The 18194-nt window shown below is 42.5% G+C and overlaps 1 protein-coding gene across 1 annotated transcript; it reads left to right on the top strand.

Moving 5' to 3' along the window:
• The first annotated feature begins 2901 nt into the window (after positions 1-2901).
• On the top strand, positions 2902-17830 carry thbs1b (thrombospondin 1b). Its single transcript, XM_042503104.2, has 23 exons — positions 2902-3123; positions 3296-3380; positions 3564-4123; positions 4351-4426; positions 4780-4863; positions 5169-5278; positions 6702-6827; positions 7807-7903; positions 8787-8960; positions 9137-9313; positions 9406-9579; positions 9868-9995; positions 10116-10268; positions 10441-10659; positions 11133-11240; positions 11699-11858; positions 12541-12659; positions 14429-14663; positions 14780-15007; positions 15086-15357; positions 15447-15544; positions 15659-15798; positions 15897-17830. The coding sequence occupies exons 2-23, from the start codon at positions 3317-3319 to the stop codon at positions 15902-15904; spliced, it is 3510 nt and encodes a 1169-aa protein (XP_042359038.1). The 5' UTR covers positions 2902-3123; positions 3296-3316; the 3' UTR covers positions 15905-17830.
• Positions 17831-18194: the final 364 nt, after the last annotated feature.

Below are 18194 nucleotides of genomic sequence, written 5' to 3'. Positions count from 1 at the left end.
ACTATTGTTTGGCTGATGATGCAAAGCAGTTCAGTTGATCATCAGTCTCAACAGTCCTTTCATTGGATGGTGAAAAAAATGAGGAAAAATCTGTTTGTATATGTAGAAAAGTTTTGATGCTGCCATCATACCTGATGATGGTCTGCTGGACCGAAACGTCATTTTATTTCACTTAATAAATATGTCAGCAGTAAGCGGGACAGTGTGCGGGAGTTTCTCTCTGTTTTTAAAAGGGGTAGGACTAAAAACACAAACTTCCCAGGCATTTGTGAATAAGTAAACTGCTAGTGCTTGCTATTTTACTGGAAAATTAGACATTCTGCCAACCAGCTTCACATGCCAAAAAAACACGCCGCCAAAACCTTGTACTTTGCAAAACATAAAGGCCATGTCCCTTTTCTGGGGACAGATAACCAAAGATCCAATAAACGCTCCGGCAGCACAGCACTAGATTGTAAATGTAGCATATTTTGCATTTTATGAGCATATTTTAAACCCAAAACAATGTACATTCAAAAACATTCCCAGACCTGGAAAACAGTTTTTCTAATTTAATAATTTTTTCTGGAATTTCATGACTGTGGAAGCCCGAGTCTAAATCAACTCACAGGGACCCCACACACTCATTTCTCTAACACTCATAGCTCTGAAACCAGTCACATTACATATAAAAGCATGTGTCTTATGCATTAAGTGGATAAATTACAATGCTGCAGTGGAGCCAGAAAACACTGAGTGCCAGTGGACGGCAGAATCATTGATCTGTCAGAGGTGGATCTGTCTGCCATCACCAGGCTGTCAAAACACTGACTGGTTTGAAACAGCAGAGGACAAGTGCTGTAACATCTGCCCACACTTGTTGCTCTTAGTCATGTCTTAATATGTCTCTTTTCTAAATGGGAATTATTATGATCCTGGCAGATGGAGAACAAAGGGATGAAACAAGGAATGGATAAAAGGCCTCAAGGTCTGGATAATTAATTAGATAGATTAGATTAAAATTCAAACACACCAAAGCATAGCAGAGACATTTGCAACTTGATGCTGGCTTGATATTAGGTGTTTCCAGACTGGAAAAATGTTCTCATAGCTCTAACAGCCCTCTTTTTATTGTATCTGCACCGAAAAAACTGGACACGATCATAGTACTTAGTACATCGTTTTGTGATATTTTCTTTGCTCCTGTTCTCTGGAGAATCCTTGAGTGACATAATTGTAAATTTACTGGTAGAACACATGAAAAACCTTTTAGCGGTGTAAAAAACGGCAAACACAAAACTCAAACAACAGCTTGTGACGAAAAAATGGAAGAAAATGTTAACAAACAGACCGAAAGTGCAGTCCAGACTACTGAGTATATGCAACAGGGGAAAGACAACTTGATTTTACTCGTCCGAGTCGAAGGGACGTTGTTATACCATCCGCCAGCCAGCTTCAGCTTTACTATTGACAGTGCAATGAAAAAAAAAAACTGTTGTGCGACTGTACTTTATTTATCAGAGGAGAGGGGCGGCTGGGGTGTGACTTTTTTTAGTTAAAATAAATATAAAATACTACCTTTTCAAGTTGTATGTCCCTCACCTAAGCCAAAATTAAAAACACAAGTCCCTCCTCAGTGCTTTTTTTTTTTAAATGCCTGACCCATTTTGCAGCACCCCTTCCCCCCTCATAAGTAACGAACAGTCCCTAACCCTGACCACTGAGGGAGGCTGGGGGCGGAAACTAGAAGCACATGAATACCCCTCTTGATACATGGTGTGGCATTTCTGAGCAGACATCTGTGCTCTGTGCTACCTGCATTTGTGTGAAATAAGGACTAAATTAGATACCAGGACCACAAAACTTAACTTCAGTTAACCTTTATGCAGACAGATAACGTGAGTCTGGGTTCAAAGTTACCACAAAAGACCAACAAAGACAGTGCCATCTTACAGTTACGGCTTAAAAGGTACTTTTCCCCCTCATTATATATTGATTATGGCATTTTCTATACATTTGAATCTATCTGTGACTTTTATTTATTGATTTATTTATACTGTTCTATATGCTTCAGTTCTAATATGATTTTTTTTTCTGGTCCTGTGGAATTTTGTAATTTTCTCTCCTCTTCTTTGGCAGAAATTGGTTGCTTTGCTCAATAACACATAACCAACTTAGTGTGAAGGATGTCCTACCACGTTCACATTCTTTTTTGTACAAAAACAGTGAAAACGTGTATGTCAGTGTTGGTGTGCTGCAGCACTAACTGCCTCAGGCACCTCTCCAGTGAACTCACATCAGCTCCTAGCGGCTGGAGCTGGAACTGCATCAGGCTGAGGATAATACTGAAACTCACTACAGAAACTCACTGCTGTGCAGACCTGACATGTTACCTGTGTGACATGAAAAACGCCTTTTTTATTGACAGTTAATCAAAAACTGCAAACTTTCCATATAAAACCTGATATAATGTTACCTAATTAGTAATTTAGAGAGAAATCATATTACATGAAGTGATGTAAAACAAGAAATAAATACTTACAATAAGTTACAGATGTGCATTATGGTCCAAAGGCAGAGTGCATAAAAATAGTGCATAATTTTGCAGCTAAGCGCTTTAAAATAATAATTCGTGGTGAAATATTGAGCAGACATTGTTAAATAACACAGGGGTGATTTTGCATGTAATTTTTTAAATTTTTTTCACTGTGCAAGACTGAAAACTGATGGATGAACGCTGAGAGAGGAAACACTGGTCCATTAAAAGTCTTGAGAGCAACACACACAAATCTCTCTCTCTCTCCCTCTCTCTCTCTCTCTAAGAGGATAAGCTCGTCCCTTTTTCTCTCCTCATCGTGATTGGACGACGCCACTTCTTAGGAATGGCATCAAACTATTTAAATAGCACTTTGTCCCCCTCGGCTTAAAAAGGGAGTTTTTAGCGGCCGACACCAGCAAGGACAAATTTTCAATCAAGAAAGAAAAAAACGCAAGATTTTTTTTATTATTATTTCCCTTCTTTCACGGTGGAACTTTTTATTTTAAAATAACTCGCCATAAATTCATTCTTGAGGATTATTGCTGGATTTCTAAATATTTTTTGCGGGATTTTACTGCTTTAGCTGTGCTGTTCTTGTTAAGCAGGTGAGTGACAAATATTGTAAGGGCTGTTTCTGCAGCTGCGCCAGCATTAAGTATTGATATGTGACCGACTGTAATATTGTTTGTTTTCAACCTGTTGCACACTGATTTTGTCTGACAATGACTTTTAAGTTATAAATGGTTAGACTGTTGCTGTTTTTGTCATTTGTGACAGGCAGCAGGTTGGTGCTTCACCATGAAGTTGACGGGCATATTTTTGCTATTGATGCTTTGGACCTGCGAGAGCGCGCGAGTCGCAGGTGAGTTTGGCTGAAGTGATATGAACTTTTCAGAATAAAATTTCTTCTTTTAGACATGAAATTATTTATTATAAGAGTCTGGTTTTGCTTTTGTTTTGTTTTTTTTTAAGTTTGCAGTGTATTGAATATTAAACATCCAGTGCACTGGCAGACAAAGACTGACTGCTTATCATTCATCCGCAGAGAGTCGAGACGACAATAGCGTGTATGACTTGTTTGAGCTCGTCCAAGTCCCGAAGAAGAACCACGGGGTCACCCTGGTGAAAGGAGACGACCCGTACAGCCCCGCCTACAAGATCCTAAACCCGGACCTGATCCCCCCGGTCCCCGAGAGCGCCTTTAGGGACCTGATCGACTCCATCCACGCCGAGAGGGGATTCCTCCTGCTGCTCAACTTCAAGCAGTTTAAGCGGACCAGGGGCAGCCTCCTGACCGTGGAGAAGCAGGACGGTTCCGGACCCGTCTTTGAGATCGTCTCCAACGGCAAGGCGAACACCTTGGACATAGTTTTCTCCACCGAGAACAAGCAACAGGTGGTTTCAATTGAAGATGTGGATCTGGCGACGGGCCACTGGAAGAATATCACGCTGTTCGTGCAGGAGGACCGGGCGCAGCTGTACGCAGGATGCGAGGAGGTGAACACCGCCGAGTTAGATGCGCCGATCCAGAGCATCCTGACGCTGGAGACCCCGGCCAGCGCGCAACTCAGGATTGGCAAGGGAGCCGTGAAAGACAGGTTCATGGTAAGAGAGTTGACTTTTTATATATTCATTTAACCGATGCAATTCAGATACGTCTCCTTTTTATACTGTGTTTTGTTTAAAACGCCAATGCGTAAGTATGTCCAAATGCGTAAAAGCGCACATATGGCAGCAATGAACGTTTATTTAAATGCTTTTATACTGATAATTAGCGGGTTTATCTACTGATGTACCGGTTTACAGCCTAAACTGAACCTTGATACTTGCAGGGGGTCCTACAAAACGTGCGCTTTGTGTTTGGAACTTCGCTGGATGCCATCCTGCGCAACAAAGGTTGCCAAAGCTGTAAGTAATTAGACATCTTGTTTGTTTAATCATCATTCATCTGCTTCGTGCAAAGCCAAGTCCGAGCAAGTCCTTATCGAACAAATGTGTATATACTTATTTAGTTTGCTCGTTCTTCCCTCCCGGGAAGCTGTTTACCACTTGTCCACACAGGAATGCCAGTTTACAAATATCTCAGGGTAATGTGGTCTCTGCGCTGTGCAGTATTAACTTATTACTTTTCATAATGATCTATTGCAGTGCGGGATGTGTTACATTTTAATATCCTTCCTCATTAATAAATCAACCATAAGGATGCCTGTGCAGATATGTGGTTTTATTTAAAAAAAAATAAATAAATGTGCTTCTTTTAGCCATGACGACTGACTCTATGATCCTGGAGAACCTCAACGGCTCCTCAGCCATCAGAACAGAGTACACTGGACACAAGACTAAAGGTAAACACTACTGCCATGTTTTTGACTTCTTTATACACTGTAATAACAAACCATTCTTTTTAACTTGACTGATCTTAACAAGACAAGTTGAGCTATTTTTTTAATGATGGAACTTGAACAAATGCAGAATTCAATTCAAGGCAGTCCAGACACTGACTTTTTAACTTCAAAACAAATAGTTTTTTTGTACAGTGTACTAGCTCATGTCTGTCTGTTAGACACCAGCCTCGAGACTGACCAGACGAAGACTTTTTTGACTTTAACTGATAATTAGTGACTTCTTTTTGTGTTTTGCCCTGGTAAAGACCTGCAGATGGTCTGTGGCTTCTCCTGTGAGGACCTGGTCAGCATGTTTAAGGAGCTGAAGGGCCTCGGTGTGGTGGTCAAGGAGCTGTCCAATGAACTCCGCCAGCTGGTAAGGAGAAAACCCACAATACTGTCTCTTGGCAGAGAGTAAGAGACAGTCTGCTTGTTGGCCTTGTGTGTTTGTTGGATGTGTCTGGTCTCTGGGTTGCCATCACCGCCTGTGTGCAGTTGCCCAGCCAAATAACGTCACACAACGCGTACTGTATATTCAGCTGAGGAGATGTGGTGACTCTAACATACTGTTGGGGTTAAGAATACTTTGAGTTCTTAGAAAACAAGAGAGCCTTTAGAGGAATAATGGATTTTGAGTGAGTAGCTCTTTAGACTCTGATTTTAAAGTTCCAATATTGTAAAAAAGTCATATTTCCATGTCTTTTTTAATCATAAAGCAGGTATAGGTGCAATATAAATACTGTGAGAGGTAGAAATTCCATTACAGTGCGGTTACAGTCAGAGAACACTGATCATAGACTTTAATATTTCCTAGACAGCAGACAGAAAATAGCCCCTATTCATTCTTACGGAGTTGCTCACCTGCCGCATCTGCAAGAAAAGCTGTCTAGCTTCCAGGTTTACTTTCGCGGTATGCAGCCCACTGAATATTGCAGTGATGATTCTCCCGCTCGCTTCATAGACTTTACATCGTGATGATGTCACAGGTTTTAAAATCACTTTTCTTGACTCTGGAGAAGTTTTACAAATATAAAACCACCATGGCTCAGAAATTCATAATAGAAACATTACTATTTGAACATGTTTGCAGTTGGAGGTGTCCTGTCAACATTTTAAGGGCATATCTTTTGAAGTGGTGGCCTGTGAGGAAAATGCTTTCTGGCCGCAGGGGATTTTTTTGCTGCAATACCGTGAGTGCCCACTGGGAAAAATTCGCTGCAAGCAGGAACAACTTTCATGAGGGACTAAAGCAGATACAGAAGACCCAGAAATACTGATCAGTCAGAGCAAGACCTAATGAGACAGGCGCTAAAACAGCGTTATGACAGAAAGAGAATAAAGGTATATCCAGGCAAACAGTGTCCGGAACACAAAGTACAAGTATGAACCTGAAAGTAAGTGTAATATGGAACCATTGAATTTGATGATACCACGCACAAATACTGACACAAAGCAGCAAGATGACACTTTCAATGACAGTTATACATCTTACTGGCTTACATCTTACTGGCAGTGTCAAACTTCTATAAAGTTCTTCTGAAACACATTTTCTCTGATGGGATTAACAATGCACTTCTTGTGCATACCCCCCCCCCCCTTAACTGTTTTCATATGCACATAAACAACTACACTTATGCTCTAATTTATTACAGTTTTACTCGTGAATGTGGTTTAAGTTTAAGCATGTTTTTACTATGCAGTAAATTTTAAAAGGAGAAGTGGCTTTTGCCAAGCTAACAAATTTTTGGAATCAAAATAATAAGCAAACATCTTTTTTTTTCCTTTCACCTTCCTTCCAGACGGATGAGAACAAGCTGATTAAGACCCGTATCGGCATTCACAGCGGCGTCTGCATCCACAACGGCATTGTGCACAAGAACAGAGACGAGTGGACCGTCGATGACTGCACCGAGTGCACTTGTCAGGTGAGATCTCCAGTGTGTTTATGGTCTCTTAAGTGCTTTCATAACACATGCAAGGGGATGCACTCTAATGCTCCAACTTGTTTTCACACGCCTGCGCATACACACACACTTACCACCACTCAACTGATCTGGTCAGTAATTAGTAGTGTGGAGGCCTGGCAGAAGGCCAGCAGCCTTTACTGTTGTAATGAGAGGTCTGTTGACAGAAGTTCAACTCAAGTGTGGCCTATAGAGGGACTTGACCAGATTTTAAGTGATGCATTGTAATTACGAACAAGACCTTGGCTTCAACCCGTGGAAAGGAGCGGTGGGTTCAGGTGCAGAAGACTTGGCAGGGAAGAGTCCTGATTTTCAGTAACAGGCTTTATTTACTGATTTCCTTTTAGTGATGCGCCGGTTGTCCCTTTTTCCCCTTTTTCTCCTCCGTCAGCGATCAGATCCAAGAGGGAGAACATTAGCATGCATACTTAAAAGCAGTTGTTATCCCTGAGTCATTCACAGTGCACCCACACAGGTTGTGTTGGCAGGCTGACTTTACTTGTTTGGGGCTCAGCGCCCAGTCCAGCTTCAAACCGACTTCCATTATTAAGACTTTGGCCTCAATCCCACCTTCCTCTGACCCAGTGGGCAGGTGCCTGTCGGCAGGGGTCTCTGTTCTCAGCCAGGATCTTGCTTTTTAGTTTTTCTGGCATGGTAAAAATCCGTGCAAACTCAAATGTTGAGCAGAGAATTTAATAAGTGGGTTGCATGAACGTGGATGAAAAAAATGACCCCGTAACAGGCACTAATTCAAATAGGTTTACACGACAATCAACGATACGCCAGTGACACAGTCCTGTAGTGTCCAAATTCCATTTGGAAATGCAGATTTAACCCAGCAGCTGCACATGATTTGGAAGAAAAGTGCTGCAACGTTGTGGTGATTTCCATGTATTTCAGCACGTGTTTGACCATACATTTGATCTCTGTGCTTGTGCAGAATTCTGCTACTGTGTGCCGCAAGATCTCCTGCCCCCTGATCCCCTGTGCTAATGCCACTGTTCCCGATGGAGAGTGCTGCCCGCGCTGTGGAACACGTAAGCATTTCGGTTTTATAAAGATTTATAAAGTTTTATTCACTCATTGTTGGCATCTGCATAGCTATACGTACACTGTAATCACATTTATGTAAACCTACACTATAAGCTACTGTATAAATGGCCCCCGTAGGCTAGATTGTATACGTTTCAACTAACAGACAGAGCATTCAGACACTGCGCCATTCACAGAACGAGCCGTTTCTGTGTTATTTGCCATATTAAACAAAAAGCCACAAATATTTCCCTGGATGTAAAGGTTTCTATTCAAGAAAAAATATGTTAACTTTAGAGATGATTTAACTGAAATAACATCCGCGTAAATGAAAGGGTGCTTATGTGTGTTGGAACATTGGCGCTTTGTGCTTCAAAACATCTTTGAAATGGCTGCAATTTGCCAAATTGGTTAAAGCGGGATGGAAAATTGGTTGGCTGTTTAGTAAAGCCATCTTCTACGTGAGGAGAAATGACATGTTCTTCATACCTATGCAGGCTTGGCTGCAATGCTTCCCTTAAACCTAAATAAACAGGGGGAGCCGCATTCATCCAGACCTCAGCCACTTGTTGAAGTCATTACACACCCAGGGCCGTGTTTGCAAAACCTGTTTCCTCTTTAGGAAAACATAAGCCAATGGGGCATCCCTGTGTATCCCGAGGACAGTGGCCCTTTCTGTGTTAGTCTCAGCCCTGCCTCTCAACAGACGGCCTTCTATCTGTCCGAGTCACAGCTAAATCCACACTATTAGCCCTCCGCTTTAAGAGCTTTCCCTCCTCATTTAGGCTTGGGGGTGTTTGTGAGGGGGTGCTGCCTCGCTGGAATAGCTCTTTTATTGTCTCCCCCTTCCCCTCTCTCTCTCTCTCATACTCTCTCCCTCCTGCTCAGCGAGCGACTATGCAGAGGACGGCTGGTCGCCGTGGTCTGAATGGACCCATTGTTCCGTGTCATGTGGGCGGGGCATCCAGCAGCGTGGGCGCTCTTGCGACCGTATCAATAACAACTGCGAGGGCACCTCAGTGCAGACCCGCGACTGCTACCTCCAGGAGTGTGACAAGCGATGTGAGTTAACACAACACTCTCTCACCCGTCAGCCAAACACAAACAGGTGGACTCTGTTAAACAGCCACACTGAGATTAGTTAGCCTGTCAACATCTGTATGCCATAATATTTACCACAGTGGTCCACCACTTTGCTTTCTGATAACTGACCTCTGACCTCTTTTTGCGGCCTTCAGTCAAGCAGGACGGCAACTGGAGCCACTGGTCACCCTGGTCATCCTGCTCTGTCACCTGCGGTGCTGGTGTCATCACCCGTATCCGCCTCTGCAACTCCCCCACCCCTCAGCTTGGAGGTAAAGACTGCGAGGGAGAGGGCAGGCAAACAGAGAAATGCCAGAAGTCTCCATGCCCCAGTAAGTCCCATCATCTGATACTTGCTGCCTGGTTACATTTGTGTGCTGTATAAAGCAAATTTTTAATTATGTGTAATTCCTGTCTCTCCAAGTCAATGGCAACTGGGGACCCTGGTCACCATGGGACACCTGCACTCTCACCTGTGGAGGTGGTGTCCAGTATCGTAAACGCCTGTGCAATGACCCCGCGCCTAAATACGGAGGCAAAGAGTGCGTTGGTAATGCCAAAGACACTCAGATGTGCAATAAGAAAGCTTGTCCAGTTGGTAAGCATTTTAATTACTCACAGAGCTCCTAAAATTGAATTCCATGTGTCTGTTTTATTTCAAACATGCTGTTTTTACTGTGCTTTAATTTACTGCATTTACTGTTGTTGTATGGCATCTTTTTATATAGCAAATTTGTTATATTTTTAAACTATGAGATCTCCCCTTGCAATGAGATCATTACTACGACGAGGTTTACGTGATTTATAAAGAAAAAAGTCGCACTGCCATAAAAGCTTTGATGATGCAGATGATGTTTGGACAATGAGCCAACATTTGTGTTTTCAGATGGGTGTCTGTCTAACCCCTGCTTTGCTGGTGCAAAGTGCACCAGTTTCCCTGATGGTTCCTGGAAGTGTGGAAAATGCCCAGCTGGCTACTCTGGTAATGGTATCAAGTGTAAAGATATTGATGAGGTAAAAATTCCCGTGACCTTTCTTTATGATTTTGTCAGATATAAAAATTGCTTGATGTCTGTTTTAAATTCTACCAAGTCTTAATGAGCTCAGTGGTTGCTGTTTTTATCCTAAAAACAGTGCAAGGAGGTTCCCGACGCTTGCTTTGAGTTTAATGGCGTGCACCGCTGTGAGAACACAGATCCTGGCTACAACTGCCTGCCCTGCCCTCCTCGTTACTCAGGACCCCAACCGTTTGGCAGAGGTGTGGAGCAGGCTGCAGCTAAGAAACAGGTAAGCACTGTTTTGTTTTTGTGTCAAGCAGCCAATCAGAGAACAGCCAAATGGGAATGCTCTGCCAAAGAGATACGACGTATGATGAATACATAAAGTCATGAATTTGGACTATGCACAGCCGGTTTGATCACTAATCACTCAAATTATGCATCCCTCCTTGGCTCTCCAGGTGTGCACGCCCCGTAATCCCTGCCTCGATGGAAGCCACGACTGCAACAAAAACGCCCGCTGTAACTACCTCGGACATTTTGCCGATCCTATGTACCGCTGCGAGTGCAAGCCCGGTTATGCTGGCAACGGACATATCTGCGGAGAGGACACAGATCTGGATGGATGGCCCAATGCTGACTTGGTCTGTGTGGAGAACGCCACTTACCACTGCAAAAAGGTATGTAGTGACAGCAATAAAGGCTCTAAAATGTTTCATTAATTAACCCTCTGAAACCTGGATCGACATTCTGTTTCTTGTGCTGCGTTCGGATGCCTTTCACAAGCTGTTTGACCCTTGGAAACCTGAACAAATTCGCTTGACTTCCTTTGAAAAGATGTGGCAATGAGCAATTTGACAAGAAATGCCCAGCAAATTGCAAGAAATTAGTCATTTTTTTATTTTTAATTACTTTTCTTTTTTTCCCTTTTTTTAGGTGTTCCTTTTTTTGTACCATTTAACTAACCTCTGGCTAAATTTTGGGCCATGTCTTGTTGAGTTGCTCATTGCCTTCTCTCCATGTTTTTGGAGGAACTCAAACCAATTTGCACAGGTTTCAAATAGTTAAATTCACTTCGGAATTTTTTTCCAGAGTTAAATTTATATCACTTGTATGTTTGTTGTTGACTCTGACTGTGTTGTGTGTTATTCAGGACAACTGTCCCAACCTACCCAACTCTGGTCAGGAAGATTACGATAAGGACGGCATTGGAGATGCTTGCGACAGTGATGACGACAATGATGGCATTCCTGATGACAGGGTAAGTGAAACTCTACAGATGTGACCATATAGTAGCAGCTGATGAGCACAGTGAAGGATAGGCACGGCCAAACACTTTTACAGGTGCTGGTTCAAATACTGTCTCATTCTTGCATACAGTAGCACTGGACAAGGGAGTGTGTGTGCACGCAATTTTTGCATTCATCATTCATGCTGTCTAATAAGAAGGCAGGTGGAGAGAGAGGAGGGCAGGGGAGGCAGGAAAGCAAATGTTTCTCCCCGGCCTGAGCCAAAACCTCAAATTCCAATACTGAGGTGAAGCTCTGAAGGAGCTGGACTGTGTGTTTGCTAATCCCAACATTAGATTTGGGACAGGGCCTACAAATAAAGCACCTTTTCATCCTGCATCACTCCCTCCCTGTAATAGATCTACTCAAATGACAAGCACTGCACCTGAAACCTATCCTCAACTCTTTCTTCCTCCCCTTTGTCTTTCAGGACAACTGTCCATTCGTGTACAACCCCAGGCAGTATGACTATGACCGCGATGATGTGGGTGACCGCTGTGACAACTGCCCCTACAATAGTAACCCAGACCAAACAGATACAGATAACAATGGGGAGGGCGATGCCTGCGCTGTGGACATTGATGGAGACGGTGAGGACTCTAAGCTTAAAAACAATGCTTGGGGAAATGTAAGTCTCTATATGTGCTGAAGTGAGGTCATGCTTTTTGAGTAATATATAAATATGTGTTTTTCATTAGGGATGCATGATAATATCGGCAGATATTGGCTTTAAACTGAAACGTTGGAATTGGCAAACATGCTGATTTCTGCTGATATGACAAACCGATGAAGTGGAAACATACGATACAATACGATATGATATGATATACTTTATTGTCCCCATAGGGAAATTTGTCTTGGAATCAGATGCTGCGCCCATATGCCTTCATAGTTACAATAAAACAAATAATTATGAACAAAACAACACAAGCTGTACTAAATCACACCATTATCAACCCTGAGTTGAAGTGTTTTTCTTATTTTGCACAATGCATTATGAATGAATGAATATTACAAAAAATGAAAAGCATTGTATTTTAGGTCTCCATCTGCCGGTGGGCCATCATGATAAGAGTTTGCATAATATGATGTTAGTTCGATTACAGATGAGACTTGATCATTAAAATTAGGTGGGGAAAAAAGTGAATATGTATTTCTGTCAGTATCGGTTATTGGCCACATTACTTCTTATTATAGGCCTATCAGATATCGGCAAAAAATCCAATTGCGCGTATACCTATTTTTCACATCATGTCTCAATTAATTCCCCAGGCATACTGAATGAGAAGGACAACTGCGCCTATGTGTACAATGTCGACCAGAGAGACACAGATCTGGACGGAGTGGGAGACATGTGCGACAACTGTCCTCTGGAACATAATCCCGATCAGGTGTGTGGACACACACATACAAACAAGCCTTCCCCATTTCCTTCCACTTCACCCACCATAAATAATCCACATTCATCTCCCTGCCTTTCTCTGTAGCTCAGCATAGATCTGTCTTTCAACTGAGACAGAGCCTCGGTGTTTAGCCCTGTCTAGCTGTGTAAGCTTTATCATGCCGTGTAAAGGTGGAGTAAATCCTGTATGCAGCTCAAGGGCACATCAGTTCAATAAGGCGTGGTGGGGGGCTAGGGGTCTTTTCAATGGCCCATTGACGTTAGTTGGCTAATGTGAGGTTAGAGGCCCTTGGCTGGATATTACTGAGGAATGGGCTGGCCATGGGCTGTGTGCATGTGCACCGCGGTCCTGCTCAGTCCACCTGTGCCATGCTACGCTGACAAATAGGAATGTGTTGAACAACGGGACTCAGGAATAGGATGGGGGAAGGAGGGGTGAGTCTGAGCCCACACTTATGTTGTCTGTAAAGAGTGAATTGAGAGTGAATAAAGAGGGAACTGCGCACTGAATTTAAAGGTCAACAGAAACAAGTCCAAGCATGGAGGCAGCAAAGTTGCATGCTGTTCCAAAGACTACAAAAACTGCACCAAAATGCTCTCTTTAAAAGCTGTGGTCTTATTGAGGCCTTTGAAAGCAAAATTATGGTTCCACACAGTTACCCAAGTTCTTACATCACACCCCTGATCTCACATGTTCATCCTCCTTCTTTAGAGCCGCTGGGTGTGTCTGTTCCTGCCAGGTAGGGTTAGCTTGACTTTGCCCATCACTGCAGGTGCTGGAGGTGTTCAACAAGCAAACTGGAGTAGTAGGAGCGACAGAGTCTTGTGGAGTGATGTTTGATTTTCAAAAGCTGAAAACTGCTGACAGATCACGGACAAATTGATCACGACAGCTTTACAAAGGCACAGTGATTTCAGCCTAGGGAAAGTCCTTAATGAAAGCTGGAGAGGATGATGACAGAACAACTGTAGCAGGAAACACTGTGATAAAACAAAATAAATATGTTGGAAAGAAACAATCCTTGTTGGCATGCCAATTAAGCTTGCCAAGGTAGTCCGTGTTGCATTGTTACATGGTATTCAAGCATACATTGATTACATTATTTGTCCACCATCCTCACCATGGTTGTACTCTTTTATCAATAAGTCCAAAGACAGATTCTTCAATTATAAATTGAAAGCAGCTGCTTCATACAGCAGCAGCAGAGTTGCAGCACAAAGTAGCAGCAGTCAGATTTCTAGATTTTACTCATGTGAAGAAGGTAAAGGAGAGCTGACCCACAAGATGATAGCAGAGTTGGTGTCAAAGCAACAAGCAAAAACACATTTTGCATTTAAAGAGATTTCTATTAGCCATTGCTAATGATGTTGATAAGAAAATGACATCAATGACAAAGATCCGCTATCAACAATTGCCGAAGATGACTGTTGTCTTGCTTTATTAACATATTTTCATTAATAATAGCAGTGGTGCCAATCTCACTGACAAACACATTGCATTTGCTATGACTACTTCATAATGAACGTTAGCTTGTCTTGCGCTAGTTAAATGCTTTTAGTGTGAAGCTGCAGCAGCAGTAACTGCTGAAGCTTTGCATTGGCAGTAACTTAATACAGTCCTCTGTAGATATGGACTGCAGTTGTTGATTATCTTTTCTTGCCAATTGTCTGGTGTAATCATTAACACTGGTGTTATCAAGAGTTCATAAAAAACTTGGAAAGTCATAACTCTGATGCCAAAATATTGTGCAACTGCAGATGGATTCAGATGATGACCGGGTGGGAGACAAGTGTGACAGCAACCAGGACATCGATGAGGATGGACATCAGAACAACCTGGATAACTGCCCCTACATTCCCAACGCCAACCAGGCTGACCATGACAAGGATGGCAAGGGAGACGCCTGTGACCATGATGACGACAACGACGGTATCCCTGATGACAAGGACAACTGCAGACTGGCCTTCAACCCTGACCAGCTGGACTCTGATGGTGAGCAAAATGGGCCATGTTTCAGCCCTAAAGGACACAGCTCACAGCATGACAAAAGATCTTCAAAACACCTAGGGTACTATAATATATATACATATATATACATATATTTTCAGGTGATGGTCGTGGAGATGCTTGCAAAGATGACTTTGACCAAGACAACGTGCCGGACATCTACGATGTGTGCCCGGAGAATTTCGACATTAGTGAGACAGACTTCCGCAAGTTCCAGATGGTTCCTCTGGACCCCAAAGGCACCTCGCAGATTGATCCTAACTGGGTTGTCCGCCATCAGGGCAAAGAGCTGGTTCAGACTGTCAACTGCGACCCTGGCATCGCTGTTGGTAAGTAAAAAAAAATGTTCTGATTTAAGAATTCACCCAGTATTGGATTCTGCCCTCTAACTTGCATTTTTCCTTCAGGTTACCATGAATTCAACTCAGTGGACTTCAGTGGGACATTCTTCATCAACACAGAGAGGGATGATGATTACGCTGGCTTTGTGTTTGGCTACCAGTCCAGTTCCAGGTTCTATGTGGTGATGTGGAAGCAGATTACACAGACGTACTGGTCAAATAAACCCACCAAGGCCCAAGGCTACTCTGGTCTGTCCATCAAAGTGGTAAACTCCACCACTGGCCCAGGGGAGCACCTCAGGAATGCCCTTTGGCACACAGGCAATACCCCAGGACAGGTAAGACATCAGGTTCTATCCAAAAATAGATGATTGTATTTTTGGGAAGAGAGAAAAGTAAACCAATGGCTGTTCATACTTTGCTTTAGGTCCGCACTCTCTGGCATGACCCTAAGAACGTTGGATGGAAAGACTTCACCGCCTACAGATGGCATCTGATCCACAGGCCAAGAACAGGACTTATTAGGTGGGTGGAGGATATTAATTAGTTTACACACACAGATGACACCCCACATGGGTTTGACATCAAAATCAAGAGCTTTGGACCTCACCAACTGTGATGTTTTCTTTATTCCCACAGAGTTGTGATGTACGAGGGCAAGAAGATTATGGCAGATTCTGGTAGCATCTATGACAAGACATATGCTGGTGGCAGGCTAGGTCTTTTTGTCTTCTCACAAGAGATGGTATACTTCTCAGACCTCAAGTATGAATGCAGAGGTAAGGATTTGCAGAAAATCAGCATCCCAGAAAGCATTTGATGTCCAGTTCTGACAATCAAGTCTAACTCCATTTCTTGTATCTCTTTCTTTCAACAGATACCTAAACGCGCAGTGCAGGAAGCTCTGTGGAAAGCACCTTTTTTGTATAAAGTATGAACTTATGTATTCTGATGCAAAGTCCAGGGACCGGTTTATCTCCGCAACTCTTTCTTCTGCGGCACGCACACTCAGACGAGGCGAAGGGCATGTGGTCAGCCTCAGGGTAACTTGAAGCTGGTTCGGGCAGAGCACCAACCGGTTGACTGCCAGTTGAGGATCAGAGAGCCCCTTCTCCTCCAACCTTAGCATCCACGGGAGCAGGGAGAGCTGGGGGAAAAGAAAAAAAAAAAAGAAAACAAGTCTAGCTTTGCCAGTAGGACACAAACACCTTTCTATCCCAGCTCTGCCTGCTTTCTCGCTCTCTGAAAGACCTCATTCATCTCTGTGCGGGAACGGCTCCCCATAGACAACTATGCACTTCCAAGCCTTTACATCTCTCTCTCTCTCTCTCTTTTTCTGTCTCACCTCTTCAGCCTGTGTGCCTTCCTACCTTACCTTCTGGATGGACATCCCAAAGAAAAAAAAACTGATGATATATTCCCTTTGCTTTACCAGATCTACCAGGATGTCGATTCTGAATGATACGCTTGAGGATTCGAAAGATGGAGACAGCAATAATGTGTTTTTTAGGGATCTTGGTTGTTAAGGACTTAGGAAAATTATTGGGAGTAGACGAGTTAGAAATAAGGGGAACATGATGTTATGGATGTGTGTTTGGTCATGCATGTACTGTATGTGGAAGACTGGAACAAGAAAGTGCTTTTACCCATCTACCTACGAATCTCTGTAGAGCAGAAAGAATACAAAAATGAAATTTAGGTTAGCTATCTTTTGAAATTACAAGTATCATGGGTTTTGTTGATGCTGTTTGGTTAACCTAACAAATCTCAGGGTGAGATGGAAGTGAAGACCTTCCCATATCAAACCAGTAAGAAAAAAATTGAGGATTACATTTTACAGAAAATGCTAGAGCCAGTACTCTCCAAAATACTCCCCATCTTACATTAAGGTCATTGAAGAGATTTAATCCCTCAGTTTTGAGGATTTCAATTTGAAATTTTGTAAATACGTGTATTTTATTGACTCTTGCCTACAGTGTAGGCAGCAAAGGAAATTTGAACGCTTTGAAAAAGTAAAAACAAATCCATCCAACATAACAGTGAAAACTGATCTAAAACCAGGTAAAGCCAGGTATCAGTGTCTATCATCTCCCGCTGTACAAAGTGAATAAGGTATTCTTCAGACAGGGCTATTTAGCATGAAGTGTATGTGACTTGTGTGCCTTTTCTTCAGAGAGAGATGGAAAACAAAGGAAATCTTTGATGTACAAATATTACCTCATTGCTGTTGTATAATTTGATCAAACAAAAACCCAACCTAAGTACTTTTTCATATTCCTTTGAAACGATGGACATCTTAGTGCCACTGTAGCATGAGCTGTAAATAGTATGACATTTCATATCTAAAAACGCAACAAGCTCCCAATCCCGTGATCTTCCCCAGTGAAAATAACAAGTAAAATGGGAGATTTCTTTTTTTTATAAATAATTTTGCTCTATCACTTATGTCCAATGCTGTTTTTAGCAGATAAATTATTGTTTTGTCTTAGCTGTTTGTGAGAGGTTGATTTGTGTGTGTGTGCGTGTGTGTAGATAAATGCTATTTAAATAATTTATCAGGATCTGTTGCCTTACCAAAGGGCACACGTCCATCTGTATAAACGGTTTGCACACTGACGTGAGGATGTTCTGTTCTTTATCGTTTTTACCTTCTTTGTTTTTGTGTATCAATGTTACCATTATTTTTGTACAATTAGTTTTGCTTGTCTGTAAACATTTTCTTAGTTGTACAAAGCGAAAATGCCATTTTTATTCATAGCGATTATTTTGTTACATACTTCAAGACAATAAATAGTTGTTAAAATTCTCAAACATGTCTGTGCTTTTGTTTGTCAGATTGAAGCCATTTCACCAGTTTTCATCCAGGTTTGTTATTTTTGATCAAGTCTTGAACTTGTTTATATGACGTGGAGATGAAAACATGTTTTTACATTAAACACAAACAGACTTACTTAGGCCTCCTCCAACCAGATTACGAAGACAACCGGCTTTGATTAGGTCCACTGCAGCCCCAATGCTCAACGCGCCAATATACTCAAAGTCAAACTGATCGCCCGCCCAGAATACCCCACGGCACAGGGTTGTGCTTTCAGGTCTTTCTCCCTGCAGAGAGGCACACATCGTCTCTGTGATGAAGGCCACATGAGGAATGTGACACAGATGTCTGCTTCTCAGC

This window comes from Plectropomus leopardus, chromosome 16, assembly GCF_026936395.1.
Source record: "Plectropomus leopardus strain MGB_pleo_1.0 chromosome 16, ASM2693639v1, whole genome shotgun sequence".
Lineage (NCBI taxonomy): Eukaryota > Metazoa > Chordata > Actinopteri > Perciformes > Serranidae > Plectropomus > Plectropomus leopardus.
This window is presented reverse-complemented; position numbering and strand designations above follow the sequence as displayed.